The following is a 24,699-nucleotide window of genomic DNA, read 5'->3' as shown; positions in this document are numbered from 1 at the left end:
TATGTTTTGCTGCCACGTTACATCTTTGTACTCTTGTATGTCTGTTAGTTAACCGTATTAGTGAACCAAGTTCGGTAAGTGTTATTTAAAATGTATAAAATTTTGTAATAAATTCTACCTATATATAACTATACTCCTTCTCCTTGCGTGTTTAAAATACAATATCTCTTTGACCTGGCTTACACTGCTGCCCTAGTGACATTGCAGATTCGACGGATGTAAGGAGACAGGGCGTTGAAAACGCTTAGCTTAAAACCTCTTTAACGGTGGTGAAGCTCAATTACTCCCTGGGGAGCCCTGGCTCGTGCTGCATTACCATCAGCCATACGATATCATTATAGTATATACTATAATTTTACTGGATTGGTAATATCTAACACGGTAATTCAATGGCAGTGTTCAAATTCGAACGGTTATTCAAATTTATTTTCGTACAAAAACTATCACTTTTTTTTCTTTTATAGACGAAGCATTTGACCTTTGTCTCGCCTGATTTTACGCAATGATAAGGTCTACAATGGTACATGCTTTCCTATAAGAAACCTATTCACTCTTATCTTGAATGCCGGTAGGTTGTATACTCGTACTCCTTGACTGTGCGCAAATAAAAGTAAAAGTATAAACAAAACACTTAGTGCGGGTGAATGGAATTTCAACCGTGTACGATGTCGTGAATCCGTACCGGAAATGAGGAAATTACTTGGAAATGTTTGAAATATTTGTAGCTAATGTAAGTCCCACACTTGTATACAATAAACTGCTCTAAATTGTCACTCAATGACTATAAAATATCCTAAATCAGTGTAAAGGATATTAACGTGAAAATTATTATAAAAAAACCATTTGATAAATTAAGTCGATGTCATTATAGGTGACCATAATTTATTTGAATAATTTTTGAATTTATTTGGTAAACAAAGAATAGATTCACACATGTGGACACATTACAGATTAAAATAAATGTAATATAAAAAAGACAAGTGTTAACGACGTCGTATACGGGTTACATTTGTAAGTACATGCTAAATACGAGTGACAATAGTGTGATACACAACAAAATATAAAAAATGAAATAGAGGAAAAGCTGGTCATAAAATGAGTGGTGGATCATCTCCAAAATATCGGAACCACAGGTTGAAAACCAATGAATTTTGTTTACAATTATCTGTATCTATATCATAATCTATAAAATATTTATTAAAATTAAAAGTAATTTATTGTAGATGTGTGCGTTACGCACGCACATCATTGATCTGAAAAAAAAAACGGCAAAAAACTTAATCCACGTACATCCCGTTACTTGTGAGTTTTGTTGGCAAAAATGTAGTTTTATACCAGGGGTAGCAACACCTTAATAGAACGACCCAATTTTCTAAATATGTAATATTCCACGAATCGTAATACGTACGAAAATACGAACTATATGTTTTTAAATTAAATATTATAGTAATCTTAAAAAAGTTTTGAAACATACGAAACTCTGTTATATATCGCGAATTACAAATAATCCTCCAAAGAGCCACATGTGTCTCCGGAGCCGCAGGTTGGCTACCTCTGTTATATATTATAATCACAAGAAGCTTTCTCTACTCGGACGTTACATAGATATGTGTCATTCACTTATTTTCTACACACAGTGCGTTGATTATTTTACAGTCTTCACTTGGGATTTTGCTATAAGATCGGAACATACCGATACCGTATAGGATATGAAAGTAAACGTCAGAGCTCAACGGAATGGCTGTATTAAATATAATGGGAGTGGCAGTACGCATGCCTTATGGCGTGCAGAATTGATAGACACAGGGATCTTACGGTCCTGAAGTTTAGACCAAGAACTGACAGGTACAACGTGGGTCTATCTACTCACAAGACTATGGATGCAACGCGTTTCCAACCACTCTTATTAACATATGGGGGACATCTATTACCAATAATGGATGTCTTACGGCTAAAATGATAACGATGACTAATTTTCTCTAGTCACTCTTCTGTAGAAGGCCTATGTCATAGTCTTCTTCACTATTCATTAAAGTTTTTATATACAAGTACTTACGTGAATTCTAAATAAATGGAATAATGTTCTAGAACTTGTACAATATATGAAAATAATCTGAGCGTGTAGACGTTGTCCTAATTGCATAACTATGTATCGATGTTATCGCATATATATCAATTATTTATCGCAATAAGTACACAGATATCGTAATAATACTCAGATACACTTCTTATTATAGATAATGTTGTAATGTTACACTTAGAAAATACAATGAGGTAATTAGTTTCTACTACCAAATGTACATTATGTATATTTACTTTGAATTAAGATTTATTAAATGACAAATTATATATAATCATTATAAGCATTTCAGACGTAGAATGTCTGTTTCCAAAAAGACAAGCGAAGGCAGGAGCCATCCGCACCTTCCAGTATATTACAACCATGTTCACTGCGGCTTGAGGTCGATTCAGCCTCATGTTAGACTTTGCACTGGTGCGGCGCGTAAAATTCGTGTTTTCTCTCTAGTGCGGCGGCTGTTAACACTCAACCGTATGAGGTATGACAAAGACAAATATAGCTTTCTTAATGTCTGCGAAGCATTGACACAATATTGTAAAAAAATATTGATGAACATGAGGCAGAAAAGGCCTCAACCGCACTACTAGGAAGTTCAGCTTGAGGCTGATTCGACCTCAGCCGCACCAGCTGAAAGTTCTTCAAAATTGGGCCCGCAGTGAAAGTGTTAACAAGAGCATTTGTCAACGTTGTGAGTAGACGTCTTAAACTGCGATTGCCGGTCCAGCGCCTTAACTCTATAACCTTAGGCCCCAATCTGTTCTGCGCACTATGTGGTCTGTCCACTGCCAGTTCAACTTGCCAGCCCACTAGGCAATGTCGGTTACTCCGTTTTTTATCTACGTATCTTCTCATTCCTGCTTCAATGTCGAAGAGAATTACCAGCATAGCCTTCTGGTTACTCTTACGCTGCGCTTTTTCTCATGGCCTCCGTTTTTGAGTGCCTTTCGTACTTCCTCCGTGACACAACAGGATATTAAAATAATTATAAATTCTTCACAAAATTCTATTATATACATCTTCATTTTTCTTCCATCTTAAGATCTATTATTCTTTCTTCGTTTATTCCTTTTTATTCTTTTTTCCGTTCATACCTCACCTTTCTTTCGTCGCATTCTCTTACAAAATTTAACAGGTATTATATTTTTTGTATTACTTTATTTTGTCTTTTTACTTTTTATACAATATGCATATATATTTAATTTTACGTTTTTATTTATTTCTACTTATTTATTTTATTAATATTATTAGTACTATATCACAGTTCTTTACAGATTTAATAGTCTACCACAGTTCGCTTCACAATAATAATTTGTTTGTCCAACCTGTTTGTATCTCTTTGTGTACTTTCCTATAACCTTCCTGCAATACTCCAGAAAGATCCGGCGACTCTCTTTTCTGTTCATAAACGAGGCGATGATGTCTTCACTGATCCTATCCTGCAACCCAGACTGATATTCTACCCTCAGCACCACAAATACCGGACAGCCAATGATGGTGCGTTTACCGGTCGTGGTTTGTTCCTAAACTTACAGATAGCATGTAATTCTCAAAATAATGATATGCTAGATTTTATATTTTTATATTAAATTGGTGTAAATACACAAATTGTATTTATTATTTCATAGGGTAAGTGACCATTGATCTTTATCGTAATTGGCGGTACCTTTATGAGTCTCAATAGAGTTGAAATGCTAAAAATGTGAGACGAAGATGACTACAGATGTAAGATTATTGACCCTGACCAATAACCCTTGAGATTGATCAATGGTAGCGGGTAGCCGATTGATACCGTTTTGAGCACATTGCCTATCAAATACACATGTACATGCACGCAACATACGTACATGCAACATATGATGCATACGTTGCGCCAGTGCAATAAGACAATGACCTAAAAAGTTAATAGAAACAAAACAGTATAGATAAGTAGGTACCAAATAAACTGCACATAAAATAACTAGTCAATTAATAATAGGAAAAATAGACTAAAAATAGAATAAGATAAGTGTAGTAATGTAGAAGACTGTTTTAAAAAAATAGAATATGTAAATAATAAAATAAATAATAACAAAATGTACCTAGCTACTTAAGAGTAATAAGATGATAGAAGGAAGGCGATGAAAGCAAGAAGGAATGAAAGAACAAAATGAAAGATATTGTGATGGAAATAAGTTAAGAAAAAAAGAAATTGAGAAGTATGACAGTGAGTGAAGAATAAAGATGAAAAATCTGAAAAACTTATTTGTAAACAAAGACCCTGATCCCAACTAATTAGGGGTACGGAAGGCCTCCAATAGCGGGAGCCATAAATATTATTATTAAATTAAATTTAATATTTATACATAAATTTCAAAAATACAACACATTTTGTGCTGCTTTAAAATAGTAATCGATTTATTCACGTTTTTTGTTTATACATTTGTAAACAATTTTATTAAATGCACTTTGTGACTTCTGACAAAATGCACATCATTTTAGTCACCAATTTAACATATTATATTAAATTTTTTATAATTAACTTTATCTAAAAACGTTTAAAAATATATATATTGTAACGACCTGTTTAAAATATTTATTTGCCTTTTTAATCCGCTTATAATTATTAACACTGTGAACATTTTTATAAGCTCTTGTTGATACCTGAGAACACGTCATCTTAGTTTAATTTATAAAAAGTTATATATTTTTATAAATTAATTTATTCATTATAATAATATTAAACTACATGTACAAAATAATTATAGCTTATAATGGTTTGATTTATTCTGAATCTTCTAAATCTGAAAATTCTTTTGTTGCGTATAATTTAATTTATTTATATCCAAAAATGACCTATACCGCTAGCTATAATATTGCGGTTCCTAACAGAGTCCCAAAAATACTCTATTCAGCATCTCTTTTGCACTTAAATAATTAAATACCTAGACCCAATACCACCCTTACAATGTGGAGTTTCCTTGGAGACGACAGACTCCACGTTTTAAATCCGCATAGCCTATGGTACGATCTATCTTCTTTATTTCCCTTAAATTATAACCCAAGTCTTCTCAGAGTCAGACTGAATAAGTGCAACTGAATTTGCGTATATCATGTCCGACCACGTCGAACTTCTATTAGGCGAGTTGATGGGTGGACGCGGACATGATACTCGTGGCTTAAAAAATAATAAATAATTTCCCCGGAATATCATCGTCATCGTCATTATTTGATTTCAGTCGTGTACTACGGCTAGGGACTTCCCCCAAAGATTTCCTATAAAATCTGTTGGTAATAACGGTATATAGAATTCAAGTGTTCAAATATTAAAATTTTAATAATAAGTAAATGCTGTTTATGAAAGAGAGTAATGATGCAGGCAAAGAAAAAGAGAAACGAAATTCTTTTTATTATTATTAACTAGCACGGAACCCTTATAACTTTATAGTAATATATCATTCAACCCAAATCGTAAGTCTTGAGAAATTCATTGAGAGTGAGCCACGTGCACTTAAAAGGTCGAATTAAATTATGTTCCTATAAAGGAGTGAGTCAGAATTGAACGGCGTTCCACGTATCAAAAACTTCCAACCAAAAGACTTAGCAACGTTTTAACTACTGCATCAAGTTTTGCCGTTTTAAACCCACAGTTGATTAAAAATACATATTAAAAATTTCCCCAATGATTAACTTATCAAGATTTGTAATCACGATGCTTCAAATTTGGTACAATATGAGAATTAAAAACAATTATAAGTTGCGAACAGTGCACTGCACATAAAAAAATTAACGCAGCCCATTAAATTGAGCAGCGTTTCACGTTCACCCGGTAATTGATTGTGTAGTGAACACAGCCTTTCTCTTTTGTCTAATTGCAAGTAATCGTTACAATTCAGGTGAAATCAGCAAAAATAGAAAATATGAACCTAATGCACGAATGCTGGCCTATCGTTATATTTGAAACATTTATTATAGTGCTCCGAAATCGCTCGTCAGTAAAGCGCGGCGAGGTCGGACGAAGAAAAGAGCATGAGCGCCGCCGCAAGTAGCAATGTAGCAGGTGATAGCCCTTCCTGTCTCACCGTGGGTATATTTAAGGCGCGGTACAGCGGTTTTGGTAGCAATATATAAAAGCAGATTAGGACACAAGTTTGCTGCACGGAATGTACTGACTCTCGTATCTTTTGCAACGTTATTATTATAACTTAGGTATATCCGATAATTAAAATGTTCATTGTTACCATAGATAATAAATTACCCGTCAATATTTTATAGGATAATAAAGGTAAATTAATCGACGCTAATAAAAGACGTATCTCGTCGTCATCATTTCAGCCCACAGACGCCCACTGCAACTCATAGGTCTCGCCCATAGATATCATAGGTTGGCCCATAGATATACCATAGGTTGGCGATTGCAATTTGATACTGTGGTGTTCGAGAAAACTGCTGCCTATCCTCTGGAGAGTTGTTTGTGAGCAGTTGCGATCCCATATAAATAATACACAAAGTGTAAATTACATAAGATTGTACCCTGGGGATCGAACTCGCGACCTACGATCGCAAATCTTAGACCTCTACCACTGGGCTACCATTTACTTCAAGTTATTTACGGTTTCTGTATTCGATATGTACATAATTACCAACAATGTAATGGAATCGTTATTACTTACTACACGTTATTACACTGCGATGTAGATTAAAGTGAATACATAGTTGTTTTTATGTACATATTTACGAGTACGTGTAAATACATCTTTGAAAACTTTAAAAAATCGTGCAACAGTAATATAAAGTCGTAAGGAAATTTTTTAAATACTCTTAATTATCTTTTTTTTATAATAATAACTAATCTAAACAGTGACTCATGCCCTATGAAATGATAATCGAATGACCAAAAATGTTAGCGAGCGTGTGGACTGTATAAACGGATTAAATAGATGAAAATGATGGTGGTCATTTAATTATAATTTTACAAAACTAGCTAACGGTAAAATAATACGTAACAACTTTGTCTGTGAGCAGTAGTAATCCCATACAATTAATACACAAACTGTGATATTCATAAAATTTTATCCCGGGAATTGAACCCGTGACCTGCGATCGTAAGTGTTACTCTTTTACCGCCAGGCTGCCACTGCTATTTTTGCATTATGTATTAGTAATTAAAGCCGTTTAAATGATTTCTTAACTGAAATGAGTTTAATTATATATACATCGCAATATTCGACCTCCGACCAAAAGGAACTCGTTAAAAAACCTATTATATAAAAAAAAACTTTACACTATTACACAAAATAATTAGCATTTTTTAAATATTCAATTAATAATTGGCAGCTAATATTAAAATGTAAAAAGTGAGACGTCAAAGAATAGACGTAGATTATAGTTATTATTGTTTCTAAGTTTATCGTGTGAGACCTGAAATGAGAGCATTAAATTTAGTACCTTTCATGTTTACTGAGGAAAGTAATTTTATTATTCCATTTAAACATAAAGAAAATAGTTTTATGAAAATTATTTTGCATATATTTAATTAAATTAAAAAATCTATTCAGAAGTAACAATATTTTTTAATAAGAACAAACGAACGTTAAATCTACTTTTAAAATTGTTATCTACGTTATTAATTGTTTTAAAATTAAATATAAAAAATCGTTTGTCCTGCATATTGAAATATCTCTGTCGTTGAAGATAATATTAAAACTATAGTGCTTGTTATCTAGTTTTCCTATAAGGAGTTTTTATAATCTTTTACGTTATTTTAAGAAATGATCGGTAAAAGCTTCGAAATATAAATTGTTAGCTTTGCACGATTTTTAACACGCTGGATAAACTTTTTGTTTGAGCAGTCTTGTTTTCGTAATGTAGCTAAGGATGGGATTAAACTTTAGTTTAATCATCTTTGTGGTCGTCCAGTCTTGTCTGAGTGGTTGTGGTTATGTCCCGGTCGTTTGTGATGCTCCCGCTGCTCTTGACATGCGTTGCCATGGAGCTGGTGTTTGGCCAAATAACAGCATTAATTAACTGCCTTTTTTGTGGCAATTTTTATGAGATCTGTCCATCTTGTTGGAGATTGTCCACGAGATTGTTTGCTTTCCGGTTTGCCTTGCACCACCAAACTTTCTATTACGTCCACATTACAGGTGACATGTCCAAAGAACTTAAAAAAATTACGTTTGCACCATCGACAATAATTTTTTTTTTATGTTGAGTTCTTTGAGGGTAGAAATGTTGCTTTGCAATGTTTGAGCTTAATCGTAGTCTCATGTATATTTAACATATAAATATGATATATACTTCAATGATGGCAGAGGACAGGTCATAAAACGCGGAGAACACATAACCGCTGAGGACTTGTAGTTCTGAAGTCAACAGACCGTCAAGCGTAGCAGTGGACGTTTCCTCACAAAGTGAACAAACAGCCTAAGGTCGTCGGAAGACACTAAATGAAATCTAAGAGGGTTCGACTCGAATGTCGGTTGGGTAAATAGATTAGTGAGGACAACATCGCCTCATGGATTCATGATGATCAAGACAGGCCGGCGTTCCTCAAATGCTGCAGGGCAATAGTTAAGGCAACAATAAAAAGAAACAAAATAAAAAAGGTCAGGTGAATAATTAAATAAATGGAAAGTAATCAAAACAAATGAAATATGAATCACAAATAAAATAGGGAGATATTAGTAAAATAGAAGTAATGTAAAGATTGAAAATTGTCTCATGAAATGACTGATGTCTCATGAAATGTCTCATAAAATGTGACAACCTATGTTAGATAAATATAAGAAATAATAATTAAAAATAGTATAGCATAAAAATAAAGCTAAAAGCGAAAAAAATGAAAAAAACCTAAACCTGTGATATTTGAGGAACAATGTGAAGGTAGAAAGGCGATGCATGAAAGGAAATTAGTATGTAGAGGAATGCTAGAGAATTATAGAATGAAAGAAGAGAAAAGTTAGACCATATGATGAATAAAAGAAGAGAAAAGAAATAAAAAAGTATGTGAAAAGAATTATTAAAAAGAAAATGTGAATGCCCTGTCCCAAAATCATACAGAGGAGTACGAGAGGTTCTCAATAACAGGGATAATTTAAAAAAAATGTAAGGGAGAGTTATCTGGGGCTTTATGATTCTGGAATGAAGACCATGGTCCGACAAGTGCAGCGTATGAGGTCCAACGACGTCGTCATCAATACACCTTGTATTGATGACGACATCGAAAAACACTGGATGCACTCCACTTTAACCTGTTTAATTGGAAAAATATGGAGATAATACGTCCTACGGCTGGAATGACCAAAATTTATATGAATATAGAGTAGATAAAATATGGAGGAAAATGTATCATACGTCAACTAAGAAGTCGATGATAAAAATTGTTACTAACACACATTTTAATAAAATTACTGCATGTAAACCCATCTTTAAATTTCTTTGAAATTTACTAAAATCCTCTATCACTTTCACATAACCACAAATGTACAGTTGAAAGTGCTATTCACTTCGGAAAGTGAAATATAGCTAGATCACGAATTCGCTGCTAGGTATTGAAAACATTTGTTTATTCAGCTAAATGTCACAAGTGCCTAGCATCTACCTACATAGAAGGATAAGCACGTCTCTACACCCATATATGCAAAGATTACTCCGAACTTGTATGCAAATTGAATGAGATCACTGTCGGAACGGAATTTTCGCAACACCTACTATCGGACAGTCGTTTAAATATGTAAATTATGAAAAATGACACATTTCAACGACTATAAACACTATTTTATTTATTATTCCTATCGACGCATATGTCGTCCCAAGCTTTTGTATTAGGTTATATTATATTTTAAATAGCCCTGTTCAGCTAATGTTTTTATTTAATAAATTCTTCATTGCCGTTTTTCGGGGAGGCTAATGTGCAACAGTTGACGTGCTATAACTAAAATGACGATGATTTAATTGTTTTCGTTTTGAACCACCTTGTAATATTACAACGGAGAAAAGGCCACAGAAGCTCCAGAGACAATGATGCTGTAGATTAATAAATCCAGCCAGTAGGCTAGGAGAGGCTACAGCATAGTGCTACGCTCGTACCGCTTCCTTCCCACCTCCCACTATCTCCCTATCAATCGGTAAAGCCATATCTCTCAAATCGGAGCATACTGGAAGTCAACACGTTAAAATTACCGGCTCTCCAAAACCCTGCTCCAGCTTTCGCGATCCAGACAGCGTCTGGTGAATGGTGTGACAACTGGTCATTGTCTTTTTAACAAACATCTGTTTACTTTAGGGCAGCCGCAGGGTATGGCTGGAAGAGAAGGAGTCTACTGCTCTTTGCACGTAGTACCCCTGTGTACTATTACTAGTACTACTAGTGTATACTACAAGGCCAACCACATGTGTTACCGGAAAGCCTTATCAAAATTGCGGCGACATCGTGGGTATTCTGGGATTTTTCGAAAAGTTGGATTGGCTAGATTAAAGCCAACTTCAACGCACAGTGAGCTATTTACGTGAATTGACAGTTAAATCAGATTTATAAAAATTATATGTACAATATGTAGTCAATACATAAATTTATTTTTTTTGTAATCAAACACTTAATTGTGGTAAGCAAACAATATCGCACCGCAAGTTTCAACACCTACAGACCGAGAAATTGCAACATGATATAGCAAATAATGTATCTCAATAGTATACAATTTTAATTACAAAGCAAATCATTATCAGGGAGTTAAAATAAACACGAATGTTATTGAATTCCGATGCAGGAAAGAGGAAAAATATTGTTGTTTAACATCATCATTAGTTTAATGTACATTTTAGAACTAATTAAAGTTTATTTATTCATTTGCACTCAAAATTCCCTCGGACGAAAACATAGGTCCATAGACTAAAAGAATATTAACCATAGAAGAATATTTTGTGTAATTCAAATATGGAACGCTACAATTTAAATTGTAATTAATTTAATGATAAAATAATTAACATGAGATGTAATTTTATTAAATTAAAAAAATTGGTGTTTAGTTAATGACTTTACATTAGTAGTTAATGACTATATTAATGCCGGTTCAAAAAAATAACAATAAGTTTTTGACATTCATTTTCCTTTTTGCTGTCACAGAAATCAAGGCGCAAGTAATGTTGCAAAAGGAGACTGTGGAGAGATAGAGAAATAACATAAAAGTTACTTAGCCCCAGTCGGAGAGACCTGAACATCGGAGGAGGTTATAACAAGCCCTTTTCCAACATCAATAATATATAATAGCCATGTAGACGAATTCGAGTTGATCTGTTGCGCGTATGACAGTTTGTGACATTAGATAACGCGTGGATGGCTATAATTCTTCCTTAAGACATTGAAGTGTGATAGTTAGCGAGAGGGTTGGGCCGTGGCCAAGAAAACGGAGTTTTAACGGGTAGTCCGGGAAAACTCTTTCGTTGTCCCCCACACGACAGATTTCCCCACGAGAAAAATAAGGTTTAATGTGAAGCCTTTTGCAGTTTTTTTACATATTGATTTATAGGTGATTCCGTGAGGGCTTTCACTTGATCTGTCACTGTAAAGAGTAAAGTCTTCTGGTATCATTCACTTTACCAGGGTCACAAGTTTTACCATAGTGCTGTCTTCCTTTCGCATGAAGCATGTCAAAAGATACTGAATTATTGCTGAGAGGCGTTACACAGTTTTAAGCTCTTAGTGGATATCAGCAGTGTAGTCTGTTATGCGGTTTTTTATTATGATTTGGATGAAAATCTATGTTAATTTTGAGGCAACCAGCAAGGCATTGTTTTAATTTCTTCATATTAAGTCAAAAGCTAAACGTTATTAAAAGTGAAAACAAGCTTATATCCAAATCTATAAATGCTCTAGATTTCTCTCATATGTTTTTTGTCATAGAATTATTTTTTTACAAACCTTTTTATTTGAAAAATAGTTTTTAAATTTCGGAACACGCTTAAAATCTTCTTTAGTTACATCCTTATGTAATTCTTTGGCTTAGTCATTTTTTAATGACACAACCTAGGTTCGTGATCAAATATGTCAACCTTCGCTACCATTTTTCTCTAGGCTTTTCGGTTTTCGGAAAGTTTTATGGAGACGTGCACGATGGTGTTGCACGCTTTTATAACTGCGTCAGTTCAGCGAATAGGTGGCTTCTAGGCTTTTCACCTTCTACATCGCTGACAAATATTAGCTTTTTACGCTCTGAGTTCCTCCGTAACGTGGCTGAAGTATTTGAGGCTTCTACTCAAGGAAACTGTTAATAGTCGGGTCCTTATTTTGAGTTCTTTGAGGATAGATAAAGTAGCAGTGGGCGGGGAAATAAAGGTCCTGCGACCGACGCCTGTTGGAACAGATTCCCGAGTCGGTAGGCATCGCGTGGGTAGGTTACGAGAAGTCGCTTGATGTGGGCAGCGCAAGACTGGTCAAAGTGACCATTTTTGAGGAGACCTTTGCCCTCTAGTGGGCGTCTATCGGCTGACGTATGTTAATGATGTTGGTCAAACTAGTACAGTTATGGTGTATTTACAGATGTATAAAAATTTATTAGTATAAAATGGAAATATATAAATATTATCAGTAAAGAAATTACGAAATTCTGTAATCATTATTTAATATAAACAACCACAAAAATATGATTTATATTTAATTTTTGGAGAAGTAAGTACGCTAGGGGCTGTATACTGTGATAAAATACAAATAGAACCGTTGAAAATAAAATGTGTACAAAACCTCGAACCCAGAACAAAAACCCGATAGAATAGCTCATACGTATTATTGTCTAGCGTCTCTTTGTCACATGTAATACAAAATCTATATGAATATTTTAGATGGCGTTATTAATAGCGTGACTTCACTATGGGAGAGTTCTATTCATAGCTAAGTACTGCAATAGACGAACATTTTGAGATTTAATAACAATTGTATGTTATAAAATATATAGTCACCCTAATGCATATCAAACTAGGTTTTATTTGTCAATACTAGTAAGCGCTTTACTATTATATTACCATTCCATTTTTGATTATCAACTTTGGAGAATAGTAACGTTTAAAGTAATGTATATCAATAATATCAATTTGATGTACATTCATTAATTATAATCATAGACGAACAAAACTGTCGGATGTGTCATTTATTTTTTAATACAAGATTGTAACAAAGAGTTTTACATTGCAATAATGGTAGAAAATGTTTTAAATACACTATTGTATGTACATATTTTTCAGAATACGAAACAAATTATTGCCTAACCTAAAAACGTAACATCGGTTCAGTTAAAAATTACCGTAACTATGTAAGCTGTTTACCTCGCTTCTATTTTTAACGATCACTTATATGATAGGTACTTACCTACTTAACTGTAAATAGAATAAGGTGAAAATTGGGTGCGCCATGAGTAATATTTGCTTCGCTACAAAAAGGAATATTTTGAGTAACAAATTGTTTATATTAAAGGAAATGTGTAGTGTTTCATTTAATGCTTGAAACGTATAGTCTATTTAACTGAAATAATTTGAGTGCGTTCTATTTTTAACAACAATAAACATAATAAAACTAATACATAATACCAAATTATTTGAATTTGTTATCATATTTAGTACAGAAATAAGGAAAGTTGAGTTAAAAATCAAAAATAATACCCGTGAACTGTCATAAGTTAACTATTTATAATTAAAATTTCTCAATTATTTACTATTTTAAACCGGCTTTGACTGTTATTTTAAATTAAACATTATACCGTTATATATTTTTTGCTGCGCCGCCATACTGAACTTTTGCTATTAATTAACTAGCTTAATTAGTGTGCAACCATGTGAATAATTACGATTCACTTTTTAGCAAATGTTCGAAAACATAAGGTCGCTGTAAGCGTCTACTTAATATTCGTAAGATTGTCAATTAAGTGCAGTGTCTCTAGCGTGTCGTATTTGGGACGTTTGTTTTATTATTCATTACATAAAGAGCGTTCGCCGAACGGCGGCCGCCCGCGGTCGGCTTTCACTCGGTCCGCGATTAATTACGAGTACGATTGTGTTCGTTCGCTGCTATTTACTCAACTGCTTCCAATGCGTGAAGATAAAGAAACGGCTAAGCACCGCGATACGCGACGTACCTATCTTATCGGAGCCACTCTATTGATCACTCATCATTATAGCGCGAACGGCTCGCCATATACGGACGACGCGACTACCTTTATTGTCCAATTTACCGTGTAGACGTGTACTCTTTTATAACCGCGATGTTACCGGTGAAGTCATAATGTGTGCTGTACGAAAATAGAAACAAAGTGGTTTGCAGGAAAATAGTATCAATAACAAAAGAATTGTGGTTTGTAATCGAACGGAAATGGCGGCCAAATCGCCTACGGCCAGTGTGAGGTCGCGAGAAATCATCGGAGTGGAGCAGTTCAGTCAGCGGCGCGAGGTGTTCGGCAAGCACGACACCGTGTTCATGCCTCTAGCGTCACCTACTACTCCCACACCCGCTTACAAACAAGTGGAACCAATTGTGACGTCAAATCACGGGAAAACAACGTCCAACTTCAAACGCAACACACCAGGGTACTCCAGTATGCGCGAGACGAGGAGCGAAGATCGAAACCATTTCGACTTTCGACCACGAAAGTACTCCGATAACTTCACATCCGAACTCAACCAGAGCGATGATGTCGACTACAGGCACACTATGACTGAAAGAACTCGGCGCCTATCCAAACTTCGAAGGGATTTTTTAATTTCTAATTTACATGACCCAAGCGGCAGCCCTCAGTTCACTCGCGCTGGTGTCCGTGCGTCAATGCCAACTAATAGTGCTTCGGTGGTGAAATATAAAATTGAAAGTCCTAATTTGTTCAAGTTTCCTTTTGCGGAGCCATATTCCACGCCGACACCTGTACGTAAAGTAATTGTTGACTTAGGATCTTCTGAAATCGATGGAAAAGAAAATCAAGATCCCGACGATGTAAAGGTTAGGCATAAGAGCTTGCCAGAACAAGAAGCGTCACCAAAATCTGATCCACAAAAACTGTTTGAAGAATTAGTTAAGCGCTATTCTCCTCAACGCAAACCCGTTGACTGGACTTTACCTCCAACTCGGCCTAGAGTTGTAGCTTCAGTCCCTAAATCCATTTCAAGTGCAACCGATAGCGTTGATAGTGATGACAAAAAGCCCAACGATGAAAAAGTCAATAGTATGGAAAACGATGATGTATTTAATAACAACAAAGATTTAAGAAGAGTAGAGAGCACTAAGGAACTTGATTCAGTGCAACAAAACAATACAGAGATAGTGTCAAACGGGCCCGCAAAATTACCTGAAGGAATAAGTTTGTCTGATGATTCTAAAGACATAAACCCAACCGAAGTAAGGACCGAATTAAATTCTTCTTTATCGGAGTTAGAAGAGAAAAATGATAAAGTTCCTGAATTAACAATACTACAAAATCAAATAAGTAGAGAGAGTAGCAAAAGACAACCGAACGAAACAATTACAGATTTGTCCATCCCGGCGTTAATAGAAAAAATAACAGTGGAAGGTGACACTGTAGAAAACAATAAAACTAAAAGTAAGAAAGTTAAAAGAAAAAGAAGTTTCTTAGATAAACTGTTGGGACGCAAAAAAGAAAAGTGATAAAGAGATGGAAACATGACAATATTATATTGCAAAGTTGCTTTGCAGTAAAAAAAACCTGCCAAAGATTAATAAAACAATATTATCCTAAAGTTCCGGCTAAAATGACGTCAATGTATGTAATCTTTCTGTATTAGATATATGTATATATAATAAAATATTTTACTTTGGATATTGATAGGTATAACGCTGCGGCAAGAAATGAAGGCCGAATTTTTATTTTATTTTATCTAAATGCAATGGGTGGGTTATCAGTAGCTGATTATATTTGTGCCATGTGACACTCCATATCTACAAAGTTCTAATTCAAATGTGAAGAAAGCCGTGCTGTTTTAAAGTTTATTAAATACGTTAATAAAATAGGTATTTATTAATTGCATGTTACCGGGTACTGTTACCATGTGTGGTTGATTATTTTCTTAAAATTTTATATATTTTTTTATTTTACACAAATTTTAAATGTAAATATCAGTTTTTAAAGTATTACTTTTACAAATTATTCTTAAATGTCTGTCTTTGTAATAAACGAAAATATTATGTATGTTTTTGCTTATTAAATGTTTTCATTAAAAAGGTTTTATTCCAATTGCAATGGCAAATAAAACATGTTGTGAATAGATTATAAATGATAAACTGATATATGAGCAGTTGCGGCCTGCATATGTGTCAAAATATTATCACTACTCGGAAATGATGAACGATTGCGAGATAATCGGTACATACTTAAACCAAAAACTCCAAATGATAAATCCTATATTTATCCACCAATCATTATATGCCCTATTCGATTATGAAGGTACATGACCTTCATTTTAAAAAGTGCTTCATATCCCAGCAGAAGTAACAGTAATTACAAGTTTGAAAAAAAATATTGCAAGTGTAACAACATTAACGATAAAATTTTATTTAAATCGTACTATTAACAAAATATTGTTGTTCTTTTGACATTGACAACACCAAGTTTCTGTAAATACATAAAGATCGCCTATTTCACGTAAAAAGGAAATAGGTTCAAGAAACAACTCAAATGGGATGAAATTTATCATACTGGATAAAAATTATAATAAATAATGCTCGAGAACTCTGAAAGTGAATTATTATAAATCTAAAGATATATAAATCATGTGAAATTAATTTCCAATCATTTCCATTTCTTTAAAAAAATATTACGTAACTAATGAAACCAACCTATAATAAACATTTAACAAATTTCAAAATAATATATCACAATAGTCATCTTTTAGTCAATTTTATATGCTCGATAAATATATATTTAAGATAAACAATTACATTTAGTTTCAATGCTTAAAGTTATTATTAAATGTGATTAATAAAAAATACAACAGTGGAAATCCTTAACGAAGTTTGTTTTAAAATATATTTATATTTCCGTCAAACCAAGCAATATGTATTGATAGAAGTTTAAGACAGATTATATATTTTGCATGTAATACTTAATAATAAATTTGTACTTTTTCACAAGCATTTTCCTTGCCTTTGTATATTTATTCTTAAAAAATTCAGAAGGCACATTAAACCATAGATCACACGAAATGTATGTATAGAGGTTAAAACTCAATACTTCACATTGTAATATTTGCAATGTGTTTTTCATACTTGTCCTCTGAAAAGACAAATGTTCAGTGAATAATTATTAACCAGTGTAGCGAAAAAAAAAACCACAAATATGACATTATAATTCGTGTACATATATGAAAATTAGCAAAATACTTTATTAGAACAACTCTAATGGTTACTTAGATGCATTTCAAACTGACCAAATTATACAAGTATAAGATCAAAAAGATTAGCTAAATTTTCTTAGCTAAATTTAATTAGCTAATTATTCTTTATTGGCTAAATTTATTATAAAAATATGACAATCTTCACCACAATATTTAACTTCTTATTTATTGCAACTAGGGCAACATAATTCATTAAATGTTATATGCCTTAAGATCACAGGGGATCATCACAGGACATTTTTTATAATTAAGAACCTATTTATGAATAAAAAATATGCAATGAGATATTGCACTAAATTAAAAATATTGTTACAACTTTCAATACAACTTAAGTACAACATTTTTAAAGAACTTTGAAAAGAATTTTATTTAAAAAAATTTTATCTTCTTATCTGTAAATATTTGACTGTATAATATTAAAACTATAAATTTTAAACCAAATATTTAATTTGCATATTATTCATTTTATACAATAATTTAAAAAAATTGTTAAGATTTTTTATTTTTATTACACTATATTTATTAATTTTTTTTTTCTAATTTCAGCAATGCTTCTTCTAGAGAAAATAAGTGTTCATCTTCAACATCTGGAGCAATTTCCCGCATGGCTTTTGCTAAATTATATACATATTCCTTATTAGTTCCACTTGGACCACAGCAATTAATTACTTGCTTTGCTATCTCTTCTACAGACGCTGGACCTATAATAACTAATAATAATAAATTTCCACCACACCACATCAATGTAAAAATACATTTAAATAATTGTAGATGAAGTAAACATCATTAAATTTAGTAAATTAAAAATATTAATATTTGAGAAATATAACTGTTGTTTATAAAAGGTGGAAAAATTTTAAAGTGGAGAATTTGTAGCATTTGTTGTCAATTAATATATAGTACACTCAGTCAACAGTTTAAGAAATAATCAATAACATAATGATAATACTGTGAGAAAAATGTTTTTAAAATTCAGATTGCTACATATCAAAATTAATTATTATTTACTACCTGTTCGTACAGGCTTTGTACTATCAGAAGACATTGCCCTGTTCCATTTTAACAGAAAAAATAAAGTAATATAACAATTTTCAGAGTAATTCCTTTGTACAGGTGATTAAAAATAAGTATAAAAGGTTTAACACTTTTTGCTGAAAACTAAGCTATACATTTACAGCTTTCAAGCTTAAACACTGCATTAAAGATCTCTTATGTCTCTACTCAATATATGTATAAGTATGTTGATAAAAATCTACTACTTCAAGAAAATTCTTTTTGTTAATTTAGAAAATAAGTAAGTAATTCTACAAATGTAATGTTATTTTATACCTGCATAAGACTCATTTTCCTTTGTAGCTACATATAATGTTAACATAAAAGGGTCTACACTCTTATCCCTGGGATAAAATGTAACAACCCTCTTACAATAACCATTCTTTTCTCTATAATCTAGATGTTTAGTTACATTTTCTACATCCTCTTTTCTAATTTTATATGCCACGCCCCAAACCACACTATTTGGATCTTCACTTGGAACTAGAGTTACAACTCTCCCAGGCTGTAATATTAAAAAATTTATATGTAAGTGTTTACAATGTAGATATAAAAGTTCATCTGCAAATCCTTTTATTCTTTCCTGATAATCGTAAACAATTTGTGTTTGCATATGAAATGCTAACAGTTCTGTAGCATCGTTTATCAGCTTTGAGCTTTATTACAAAATGAACGAAAAATGTATATGTAGTAATTATATGAAAAAAATAAGATTATCATTAAAATTTAATTAATAGGGGCAAAATTCCATTACCTACTTTTTCAGGTATTCCTCTGTGGTCAATACTGTGTTGGTAAAATCTTCTTAAATATCCTTTGATATAACCTATGATTTTGTACTCGAAATCAAAATCAACTTTCCAAACTAAAGACCCGTACCCAAAAACCCACATGATGGAATGTTAAAATTTAAACATATTCAAGTTTACATTTAAAGCTATTTATCTGCTTAAACATTTTAATTTAATATTTTTTAATTTATTAACCATTTTGCCTAATAAAAAACCTGACGGAATATCAGCTGTTAAACTGACATTGACATATTATTTTACAAGCAAAGTATTATTGAATTTTCCTTTAAAATATTATAATTTTTAAAAGTTTTAAAGTAAAGAAAATAAACATATTAATACGCTATTACATTTTTTACGGAGAATCATAGGTGTCAATAAAAATAGAACATATATTTCAAAGACGTTTAATGCATAATTTTAAACCAATTACGATTAAATTTGTCATCTATTCTTTGTTTTCCTGCCGGAAGGTGATTGTTCGCCCTAGTAATATTACCAGCTTCCCTGAATTTTAGGTGGTAATTAGTTAATCGAGCTCTTAGTACACGACGTCCAATAATTTAAATAGCAAAATTCAAAATTTTTAATGGTTTAATTGTGTTCACGGTTGCCTGAAGCTGAAGGTCCCCTTTTAAAATATTTAATTAACTAAAATCACGACCTGTTTTAGAAGCTTCGCTGAAACCATTACATCCGTATTTTATTGCTCCATTGTGTTACCGAAAGCAAGAGCGAGCATGGGAGACCTACCTGCATTGAGCGAACGAATAAAGTTGAACTTACTCGATAGAGCTAATTCTACTCGATCAGTTGTTATTGTGGGTTTAATTCCTCTCGAATCCAAACTCTTATTTTTTTAAATTAATATTCTGTTTTGGCATCTTTTCGATTTTGACTTTATTAAATCCCAGGCCCAGGCATTCGAATCTCAGTAGCTAAAATAACATGAATTGTAATTCTAAACAGGTAATATCTTTTCATCTATGAAAATAATTGACAATTAAAAAAGCTTATTTTTTTCCGTGAACGGTGGGAAAAAACTGATAACATTTACTGAGATACTGTTTTATGACTATCAGGGATAAATCCGCCGTAATGATAGTGAACCTGCTTGGTTATTGATAAATTTTAAAAAATAATTCTCTGTTAATGCATTATTTTTATGAGAAAGAGTTCTAATCAAATAGTTATTTAACTTTTTTTGCTTTAAAGTTAATTTTGATACCTGCGGTCAAGTTATGTAGTACATTTAGAAACTTCTATGTACGTAAATATCTTTAATCTGATTACTATAATATCAACATAGTGTGGGCAGTTTTACTAGCTTACTTACAAATAGACTTACTGCGTAAAGTTATATTTCCTGTAGATTTTTTGAATCGTGTTAGAAAATTTCTAATAATGAATACAGAGATAATTACTTCCGTTTTCAACATTTTAACAGTACCCTATGAAAAATATATATGTTTAATATTTATGCGTGTAATCGCCCAGCGGAGATAATTAAAAAAAATTAAAAGGTAGATAATACACATAACGTATATATGATAAAAAAATTAATTTGTGTTAATTTATTTACTATCTTTGCAATAAATTTTGGAACACCAATTCCTCCTGTCGTTAAACTATACATACTACAGCATAAATATAATGTGGACTAAATTCACGATCATACATAAGAAACACCGATTAATTTCAAGGTGTCCATAAGATACCAGACTATATTTACCTTTTCTTGATTCCAAGTTCGTTTACCCCTATTAATTTCTTAATAATAATTAATAATGTAATAAGTACTTGAGTAGAAAACTAACATTAGAAATATTAGTAATTGGCATAATGTTTATTGTCATTGACAGTAAGGTAAAACAAATAATTTTGATTGATATGTAGGCGAAATGAAAATTTCTTATTTTCGTCAAAAATAATACAAAACTATGAGTTTAAACATTTAAAATAATTATTAAAATTAGATGTATGAGATTTGACATTATATATTAATGCCCACCATAGCTCAAAAACTGTGCAGTGACATAGTAAATCCTGTTCTTGAGCAGTCGTCACAACCGGCGTCATATTTTTCACATAATAAAAAAACCCAAAACATTGAAAACACTACAAGATCTGTCTTGATAGAGAAAAGGAAAGTTGTGAATAATATCATACCTAAGGGCAAGACTAAAGTCGTTATTAATAAATATAAAACTCGGGAAACTTTGTACAACAAAGAGTTTGTGGACAGGTCATTAAACACAATTATTTCAGGACCTTTAACTACTAACAATTACTGTTTAACGAACATTCGCCAAAGGAATCGCCATTGCAAGTGTGGTCAAAAACCTGATACTAAGAATGTCCATACTTCAAATGTTCTTTTGTTCTGTCAAGCAGATAAAGCTTGTTATAATTTTACCGAAACAATGACATGTGGTACACAAGTTTTGGACAGCACAGGAGCTAAACAGAAAAATTCTCCAACTTCTACGAAATATAGCATAGATGACATTTATAGACCTCAATCTGCTAGAACATTTGAAAATCCAATCAACATCAATCATTATAATGCAAGACGTTGGGCATTGTCAAAATATCCCATTAGAGGACCAGACTTTTAAAAATACATTGTACTTTATATGACCCATATTTTTTATTTAATACTTATGTACTTTGTGTTATTCTAATATTGTAACAAAAAATAATGATTGTTCTACTTATCTAGAATGCTTTGAACAGATTTTTAAATTATGTGCAAGAGGAAATAACAATAAAACATAAACATTTTTAAAAGTGTATTTCTATTCCAGTCCACTACACCTGCATACAAAATGTTTTCATCGGGTTTTGTACCTAAAAAAATAATACATTTAAAACATGTGACAATAGAAATATACTTCACACAGTTTCATTCAGCAAAATATTAGGAGAACCAGAAAGTATGTCGCTTTCTGATGTTAAATTCACACACTACTACATTTTTAACAAGTTTTTATTTCTAATTAACAATATATTCACCTTCATTATCAACAACCTTTTGCATCTAGTATACAAATTATCAATGCCAGAAAAGTAAAAATCAGCCAGTTTTTCTGTAATGTATGTTGACAGAATCAACATTACTTTCCAGTCCCTCTAATATGTTTGTATGGTAAATTTTGAAATTGTCACAGTATATGGTGGTATGTAACAGAAGTCAATGAAAGAAGGGATTAACAGTACTCCTTAACATAAAATATAACAAAAAAAAATAATGATTCATTTTAATTGTCGATTTGTAGAAATTACTAACACTTCAGAGCAACAAATCTTTGTAGACCACAAAACCATTGCAAATAGATTGCAGAGCACACTTTCATGAGAATCTCAAGAAGTTTGGTAATAATGTAAAATTTAAACTACATGATGTAAATGTTTAAAGATTTATCAAAATAAATTTCAATAGATTTGCAAATATGGCTTCTTTATTTGATGCTCACATGTTCTGTTGAGCAGGGCTTGCAGGTGGAGGCTGAGCTTCCAAGTTCTTTATAAGTTGTGCCAACCAATGTTTAGTGGAATTGTCTTCTTGCAAACATGCAGTAAATGTGGCATCACGCAGCTGATCTGGAAGACACTGCCTTAATGCTTCTCTTGCTCTTGGATTATCAGATAAACGAAGGTAACAACGAACAACATGTTTTAATAATCGAGCCGATGGATCCTTTGCAAGAGACAGCACCATTTTACCAAGAATCATGGCTACATGAGAGAATCTGTCATAAGTTTGGCAAATGTAACATAGGCCACTGTCGTCCAATAAAATTTTTTGAAGTATGAATGTGGCCACTGTTTTGGAGAGCTCAGAACCATTTTCCATGATACGTAAACAAAGCGGTATGATTTCAGTTGTCAGCAGGAAAGTGATCACTTCCTGCTCATCAGTTTTCACTAAAGCTCCTATCACACCTAAACTGGTCAAACGCAGATATTCAAAAGGGCGAGTTTTAGACACTGTGTGAAGAAAAGGATACAGGAACAATGGCACGTGAGCTTGAAGAAAAGCAGACCTTGTTTCTGGATGAGAAGCTACACATTGCATCAAGGCTAAAGCATTACAGACACGATTGCTTTGATGGGCTGTGAGAGTTGGAGGTATCATAGCAACATAAATATTAGTGATTTCTTGTAATAAAGCGGCAATAGTTCCAAAACTATGCCATAGCATAGGAGCTAGGTCCTGTACGACCTCCCTTTTCTTACTCAGTTCCAGTAAAGCATTTTCACGAGTCTCCGGGTTACACAACTCCAAAATCCAAGTATATACTTTCTCCCTATCGACCGCCGCTTGCATATTTGTTTGAGCCGGGCTTTGTTGTGCACTCATGTTATTCATTTATTGTGTATACCCTGCAATTTTTTTTAAACATAATTTCTTTTAGCATGATACAACTGGTAACGATTAGCCAATCCAGCAGGGGTTAGTGTTTCAATGGACACTTTCTTTTTCTTTAGCAATTAAAGAAAATTAAAGTTGATTTTAAGTGTATACAACAGGTAATTAATAAAAATCACACGCGAGCACTCCTAAGTAATCATAGACGCACAGGTTTGCATTCAAAGACAACAGCACAGATTATTTAAAGAATGATTTTAAAATAGTATGCGTAAAATTTAACAAAAAATTAAAAATGTCATCACTCTAAGATAAATTATTATACCACCAAATAATTGTTCAACATAAAAATGTTTATTGTTACATATACATTTAGTTAATTTACACACTAAAATTTAATATAAACCTAATATCATTTTCAACTAAGAATGTAACATAGTTAAGTAAAATACGTTTCCTTGATTCCACTTGAAAAATTGATCTAACGCTTCTGATTTTTTGTTTAAAATTAACTTACTTTTAATGGTAAAAACCGAAATAACGCCCACAAGTATAAATATTATTGCTACCATCTTTTTAGAAAATATGTTAAAATACTTTTTAACCTTGTGTTACATATAATAATTTTATTTTAAAGTAATAATATGAATTATTAAAATTTTTTATTTTTTCGAAAATGACAGAAAATAGCTTATGCTGAAATATTAGCCAATTATTTGTGCTGATTTCTGTTTGAACATTAGACGTTATGGTGGGTCACTAAGCAACATCCTGTTTATTTCGAAAACGAATTATAACGTAAAATATAATTTAATTTATCTATAATAGTAAATTTTTGCGGTCAAAACCTACGTTATTTTTTTTCCAGTTTTTTTTACCTTATTTATCGCCTCTGCAATTTATTATGATATTATGAGTACTAAAATTAATTATATTTTAAATCATATTAAAATAATCTGCCTTCTTATAGTTGTAAATTAAGAAATAAATAAAATAATGAAGTAGATATTAAAAAAAATAAAGTACTATCAAGATTAGGGAAT

The 24,699-nt window shown here is 32.3% G+C and overlaps 3 protein-coding genes across 3 annotated transcripts; 1 reads left to right on the top strand and 2 right to left on the bottom strand.

Moving 5' to 3' along the window:
- The first annotated feature begins 14,056 nt into the window (after positions 1-14,056).
- LOC137920167 (uncharacterized) lies at positions 14,057-17,091 on the top strand. Its single transcript, XM_068763421.1, has one exon. The coding sequence runs from the start codon at positions 14,412-14,414 to the stop codon at positions 15,693-15,695; it is 1,284 nt and encodes a 427-aa protein (XP_068619522.1). The 5' UTR covers positions 14,057-14,411; the 3' UTR covers positions 15,696-17,091.
- Positions 17,092-17,820: 729 nt separating this feature from the next.
- LOC137920317 (putative glutathione-specific gamma-glutamylcyclotransferase 2) lies at positions 17,821-19,529 on the bottom strand. The gene is made up of 3 exons (XM_068763613.1): positions 19,252-19,529; positions 18,770-18,998; positions 17,821-18,141 (listed from the first exon to the last, which is right to left on the bottom strand). Exons 1-3 carry the CDS (start codon positions 19,384-19,386, stop codon positions 17,963-17,965), a joined length of 543 nt encoding a protein of 180 aa, XP_068619714.1. The 5' UTR covers positions 19,387-19,529; the 3' UTR covers positions 17,821-17,962.
- A 2,532-nt stretch (positions 19,530-22,061) lies between these two features.
- Rcd-1 (Required for cell differentiation 1) lies at positions 22,062-23,866 on the bottom strand. Its single transcript, XM_068763463.1, has 2 exons — positions 22,761-23,866; positions 22,062-22,134 (listed from the first exon to the last, which is right to left on the bottom strand). The coding sequence occupies exons 1-2, from the start codon at positions 23,654-23,656 to the stop codon at positions 22,119-22,121; spliced, it is 912 nt and encodes a 303-aa protein (XP_068619564.1). The 5' UTR covers positions 23,657-23,866; the 3' UTR covers positions 22,062-22,118.
- Positions 23,867-24,699: the final 833 nt, after the last annotated feature.

Source organism: Battus philenor, unplaced genomic scaffold (genome assembly GCF_028537555.1).
Source record: "Battus philenor isolate CCGP_79_NKW_IND1 unplaced genomic scaffold, ilBatPhil1.0.hap1 SCAF_18, whole genome shotgun sequence".
Lineage (NCBI taxonomy): Eukaryota > Metazoa > Arthropoda > Insecta > Lepidoptera > Papilionidae > Battus > Battus philenor.
Note: the sequence above shows the minus strand (reverse complement) of the source record. Positions and strands in the feature narration are given on the sequence as shown.

Coding starts and splice junctions, on each gene's coding strand:
- LOC137920167 (XM_068763421.1), top strand. CDS start 14,412: ATGGCGGCCAAATCGCCTACGGCCAGTGTGAGGTCGCGAGAAATCATC.
- LOC137920317 (XM_068763613.1), bottom strand. CDS start 19,386: ATGTGGGTTTTTGGGTACGGGTCTTTAGTTTGGAAAGTTGATTTTGAT. Junction 18,999..19,251: donor ACAGAGGAATACCTGAAAAA/GTAGGTAATGGA, acceptor TTAATATTACAG/CCTGGGAGAGTTGTAACTCT. Junction 18,142..18,769: donor GGAAAATGAGTCTTATGCAG/GTATAAAATAAC, acceptor TAGTTATTATAG/GTCCAGCGTCTGTAGAAGAG.
- Rcd-1 (XM_068763463.1), bottom strand. CDS start 23,656: ATGAATAACATGAGTGCACAACAAAGCCCGGCTCAAACAAATATGCAA.